This window comes from Arvicanthis niloticus, chromosome 8 (assembly GCF_011762505.2).
Source record: "Arvicanthis niloticus isolate mArvNil1 chromosome 8, mArvNil1.pat.X, whole genome shotgun sequence".
NCBI lineage: Eukaryota > Metazoa > Chordata > Mammalia > Rodentia > Muridae > Arvicanthis > Arvicanthis niloticus.
Genome location: NC_047665.1, coordinates 87826814 through 87833061, shown reverse-complemented (window position 1 = coordinate 87833061; position 6248 = coordinate 87826814). Strand labels below are relative to the sequence as shown.

Here is a 6248-nt window from a genome sequence, read left to right as displayed (position 1 = left end):
ATGAGGAAAAACAGAGATATACTAATGGACTTATGTGGTATCAAACCTGACAAGTTTACATTAGGGAAATTCCAGAAGAGGCATAGAAACAGACAGTTTTTAAAACTAAAATATATACCTTCACAATTTTGAAAAATGAACTAGCCATATTATTTTTAAAACTCTATAAAGTTCAACAATGGTAAATTTAAGCTCACAATTAGTATCAATGTCAAAGAAAATCCTGAAACCAGCAATAAATTTTTCATTTCATGCAAGGAAGCTACTATAAATACATAAGCATAATTAGCACTAAAAATCTTAGGTGATTTTAAACTTTTGTGTTCAGCCAAATACCACTTCAGCAAATCAAATGCTCTGAATAGAAAACACAGACATCAGTACTTTTAAATGTTTTCTTTATATGTTTTTATTTTATGTGTATGAATGTCACATCTATGTCTGTAAGTGACACAAATTAACACAGTGTCCACAGAGGCCAGAAGACAACACAGTGTCCAATGGACCTGGAGTTACATATAGGTTTAAGTCACAATATGGGTGCTACAAATCAGGTCCTTTGAAAAAGCTCCACGGGCATTAGTAAATTTTATAAAGACCTGAGCAACTTCATAAATAAAGGCTTAGTATTAGACTACTAATAACCTATATCCTCATAAACAGCTTGGGTAAAATCAAATTTATAATATACAATGTTTTTACTTTGTTCTTGGAGAACTTCATAGCTGCATACAGTGTATTGTGGTCACATTCACCCTGAATGCCCATTCAACTCTTCCCAGATCACCCCCCACTCCATCACTAATTTTTGTAATTTTTTTTTTAACTGAGGCCAAGAGCACTGACTATATGTGCCTGGAAATGGAGTCATCCACTATAATATGGTCAACCTTCCAGGGATCATACACCAGAGAAAGTAAAGCAAACACTTGTGGAGTATTTCTAAAGAGACACATGAAGAAAGGTAAAGTGTCATTTTATTTCTATGAGAGAAATTATCGCATGTATTTCACCCAGAATATTTCCTTTTACTAAGTACATATCCCCTAGTGTTCAGTGTAGACCTATACCCTCTAAGTGTGGCAAGAAGCTTGTTGTAGCATTTTATTATAATATGGAAGGGGAGAAGGATGAGGAAAGGAAGTCCAGGATGATGAGCAGGTTTCCAAGCATCGTGACCAGGTACATGAATAGGAACAGTGCAAATAGTATGGGATGAAGCTGTGGTTCATCTGAGAGTCCCATGAGGTGGAATTTATTGCCTTCCTCCCTTCTGAATATACAAGAAATAAAGTTGCTTGGCTCTTTCAATTGTGCAGTTATTAATGCAATATTAAATATGAAGATTCCATAGGTATTATAAGAATTAAGAATTTTGTGTGTAAAATATACAAAGGATACAGAATAAATGGCACGGGTACTGAAATTAGACTGTTTTTCTGAGGAGCCGCCACATGGCCTTCTTAATGTCCTGGTTTCTTAAGCTGTAGATAAAGGGGTTGAGCATAGGAGTGACCACAGTGTACACTATTGATGCTACTGCACCCTTCCTAGGAGACAAGGAGACAGCTGAACTGAGGTATACCCCAAGACCAGTCCCATAAAATAAGCAAACAACTGACAGGTGAGAGCCACAGGTAGAGAAGGCTTTATATTTCCCACCAGGTGATGGCATTCTAAGAATGGAGGAAACAATTTTATAGTAAGAGAAAAAAATCCCAGAGATAGGGAGAAAACCAGAGATGGCACCAACAAAATACATGACTATGTTATTGGTAAAGGTATCAGAACAGGCAAGGTTGAGAAGCTGAGATGGATCACAGAAGAAATGGGAAATGTCCACACTCTTGAAGTAGGTAACTTGTAATACTACTGAATTATGCAGCTGAGAAACCAAAAGGCTGATTAGAACAGATATAAAAACCAATAAGCCACAAAGACGAGGGTTCATAATGACCTGGTAGTGCAAAGGATGGCAGATGGCCACAAACCTATCATAAGCCATTGCAGTTAGAAGCAGACTATCTAAACACCCAAAAAGCATGAAAAAGGACATCTGAGTCAGGCATCCTGAGTAGGAGATGGCTCTGTTGTGAGTCTTAATGTCTACTATCATCTTTGGTAGTGTGGTGGAAGTGAAACTGACATCAGCCAAAGATAAATTAGAGAGGAAGAAGTACATTGGACTTTGGAGGTGGGAATCAGAGCTGACTGTCAGGATAATGAGCAAGTTCCCAAGCATCGTGACCAGGTACATGAACAGGAACAGTCCAAAGAGAATGGGCTGAAGCTGTAGGTCATCTGAGAGTCCCATGAGGTGGAATTCTGAGATACGTGTTATATTTTGCTCTTCTATATTGCTTGGACACCTTTCAAAAACAAATAAGAGGATTGAAAAAATAAATAACTAAGCTAGTACCCAACAGTATCTCTGAATTTTCAATGAAGGCAATTTACTGATAAAATCCACACATTAATTCTAAGAGTCATGCACAGATATCAGTAACTTCTCAGTTTTAGAGAGGGAGACTGAAATAACAGAAATGTCTAAAAAGTCATAAGAAATCATATTATTAACAATCTACCTATAATACACATAAGTCAGTATATAAATATACATATATAATTTAAATGAAATTTTCACATCTGGGCTGATAATGATCCTCCAAGAACCAAAAACAACATCAAACCACAAAACCAAACATCAAACATGAGATGCTCCCTTTTGAGTTGTTGGTTGGGTTGTTCAAGAGACTCCCAAAACATTACAGGCTATCACTATTGTCCTTAATTGTTCCCAGAGACAACAAAGTCCCCATTTTTGAAGACATTATGAATTTCAGAGACAGGGCCTATAGAGGCCTCCGAGCTGGAACTTAATTTGAAAGCTTCCTCCCCAAGAACTAGTTTTCATGGTACCAGAAAATGTCATGCAAGCTTACAAAGGAGAGACGCAACCAGCTGTCGTACCCATCTTTGACTTCTTTGAACCACAAGAAAATCTTATCTCCCCACTGGGAATCCTGCCTGCCTAAAATAAGTTGAACAGGGACAATACCAATAGACACATTAATGTGGATGGGGTAAAGTCTCAACCTTACACAAAGAGCTACATGCAACTAATGAATGCTTATCCAATTTGTTATGGTCAGCCATGAAAAACATACATACAAGCAACATATAGACTGAGTTGAGAAGATTGCATTTATGTATTTTAAAAATATGTAGAGATACACATATATATGTTTGCAACAACAACTAATGAAAAAAGAGACCATAAATTTGAAGGATAGCGAGAAAGAATATATGGGAGGTTTGGAAATGAGGAAAGGGGAGGGGGAAATGATGTAATGACACTTCAATCCCAGAATATAAAGCAATCATATTTCCATGCCTCAATTTCTATGTGATTATAAAATTCATTATTATTTATTTTTAAAACCCTCACAATCTAGGATATTCATATTGTAAATTCCATGTAAACCCCTGACTCATCCTCCTGTTTCACTTGCTAAATACTAAAGGAAATAAACAATTGTTCTGTGGTGGTTTATTGATTTGTGCTCAGGCATGTTTGACAGGTAAAGAAATTTTTAAACATCCTGGAGAAGACAATACCTTTTTAAGATTTATTTATTTTATTTATTATGTATATAAGTATCTTGTCTTGCCTGCGTCTGCAGAGCCCATAAGAGGGTATTGGGTCCCCTGGAACTAGAGTTATAGACAATTTTAAGGTGTCATGTGGGTTCTGAAACTGAAAATTCCTCTGTAGAACCAGCAAGAGATTTTAACTGATTTAGACTGAGCTCTCTAGTCACATATACCACATAATTTAAGATAATAAACTAAATTTTTAAAAAGATATGCTGGCTTATTTTTCATCACTTTTTTGTTATGAAAAAAAGGCTGCAGATTTTATGGAGATAAGTGAGAGAATAAACAAAATTCAAGAATAAAAGAAAGATAATTCTGTGAATTTTAAGCTTTTTCTGTTCTACATCTGTGATCTCAGCCACGCTTCCAATAGTGAGAACAGAAAGAATATCTACCATCTACTTAGAGTGGATCTCCTCAAAGACATGAGGACTATAAGTAGAGGATGGCTTCCAACAATTACAAGGGAAAGAAATGACTGGATGGGTTGGTATGGACAAACCCTGAACAGATGCCCTTTGCATGGAATCATATTGTTCACTCAAAATATTGCTCCAACCCCTTCTACCCAAGTATAAGGTGCATATGACCAAAACAAAGGTACTGATCCTTTCCTTGTGGAAAATATGCCATCTCATACTCCTGACAGTGATAGTGCAGTCAAAACTAAGTACACTAAGTATACCACTTGTGAAATTTTGCTAAAGCTTACAATATTATAGTCAATGACATCTGTCACTAAAATCTTCCTCATTTTTAGTAATCAAGAAACAGTTTTCAGGTCATATCTCCCACTCTGGTCAAAGAAATAACTACAGGAATGGGGACCATTATGGGTGGAAGGTGGACCTTTGAATTATAAGTCTCACATTCTCACTATAACAAGAACACATGATACAATAGCCTCCAGTCACAAAAAAAATGAGTAGGGAGGAAGGGGAAAGTAGGAGTCAGAATAGTGAACATCAAAATACATTTAGATGCAAGCAATAAGTTCTAATGTTCTATATACAATTACAGCAGCCACATCTGCAACAAATTATTATAAACTTTATAATGAACTAGAAGAAAGGAGTTTGAAGTTTCCCAATACAAAAAAAAATGGTATTTATGGACACTGATGAGCTAATAAATTTTGATCTTCTCTTTACACATTAATATATGTATCAAACTATCACACTAAACAAATAAGTATAATTTCATATTTAGAATTATTCATTGTCGGGCTGGAGAGATGGCTCAGCAGTTAAGAGCACTGACTGCTCTTCCACAGGTCCTGAGTTCAATTCCCAGCAACCACATGGTAGCTCACAATGATCTGTAATGGGATTTGATGCCCTCTGCTGGTGTGTCTGAAGACAGCTATAATTGTACTCATATACATAAAATAAATACATAAATCTTTTAAAAATAAATAAAATAGAATTATTCATTGTCCTTTGAGTTAAAAGTTTCCATTTGGGGCACCTTTTTATCTGGTTATTCTAATTTCATGTAATTTGTTTAGCTTGGGTTTGGTTTGGTTAGCCTTGGTTTGGTGGTATTATTGTTGTTGTTGTTATTATTATTATTATTATTATTATTATTATTATTATTATTATTAGGAGTCAAGCACAGAGGACAACACATGTAAGTCACTTCTCCACTTTTAGCTATATGTTGGTTCTTGAAATCAAACTCAGATCATCAGGATTGATGGCAAGTTCTGACACATGCAGCCACTTCACAGTCCCTGGTTTGGTTTTCGAAATAGGTTCTCTCTACATAGCCCAAGATGTCCTCAAATTGTTGATCCTCCTGTCCCAGCCTCCCAAGTGTTTTGACTATAGGCATGTACCATCAACCTGCCAACCTTTTGCTTTGATAATGAAGCAGTAATGATCCCCCAATCTCTTCTGCTTCCAGTTTCTCCCAAGGTCCTCACCAGAGTGTGTCATCTCTATGCTGGTGCATGATGAAGGAGTAATGGTCCATCATTTCTTCTCAGCCTTGTAAGTGATGGAGAGTCTGATTCTGTCACCAGAGCCAGCAAGAAAATAGACTCGGGCATGGACTCATGGTGGGAATATGGCTGTGAAAGAGAGTTAAAAACAGACCTAAGTGGACTAGGATCAAGATACTAAATAGCTGGAAGGACACTGGCTTCTAATTTACAACTACATAGGCATGAGAGTTCAATGCACAGAGCTTATAATTAGCCAAATTGGTTCATGTTAAGCCAATCTCTGAGGACTTGTTAATACTAATTGAAAAGGGGCATGGAAAGAGTCAGTTCCCTTTGTAGGTTCTTGAACTTTCTACTTCTCAGGAAAAAAATTATCTGTACTCCTCTTTTCTTACTTTCAATGTTCATATGTAAAATTCAAACTTACAATGGAAACATATTTATGCCATCAACTGGTCTTACCACATGTCACTCGGAAGTATCTGATGAAAAACAATGTTGTGTGAATGCCATAATTATTGTTAAACATATTGGCAGTATGTAGGCTGTGGTGTCAGAAAAAGCATTTATATGTGCAAAACAAATCCACACAGAGCCCCATCCACCCGAGATTTCAATGAGTATAGTCACCCTCATAATAGGAGTA

The 6248-nt window shown here is 36.4% G+C and overlaps 1 protein-coding gene across 1 annotated transcript; it reads right to left on the bottom strand.

The window, feature by feature from the left end:
* Nucleotides 1–384: 384 nt before the first annotated feature.
* LOC117713982 (olfactory receptor 7E178) lies at nucleotides 385–5795 on the bottom strand. The gene is made up of 2 exons (XM_034510553.2): nucleotides 5582–5795; nucleotides 385–2369 (listed from the first exon to the last, which is right to left on the bottom strand). The coding sequence occupies exons 1-2, from the start codon at nucleotides 5632–5634 to the stop codon at nucleotides 1427–1429; spliced, it is 996 nt and encodes a 331-aa protein (XP_034366444.1). The 5' UTR covers nucleotides 5635–5795; the 3' UTR covers nucleotides 385–1426.
* Nucleotides 5796–6248: the final 453 nt, after the last annotated feature.

Bases quoted from the DNA above. Each gene is read 5' to 3' on its own strand.
- LOC117713982 (XM_034510553.2), bottom strand. From the start codon at position 5,634: ATGATGGACCATTACTCCTTCATCATGCACCAGCATAGAGATGACACA. The intron at 2,370-5,581 runs GTGAGGACCTTG...TGTTTTTGAAAG, and splicing joins CATAGAGATGACACACTCTG to GTGTCCAAGCAATATAGAAG.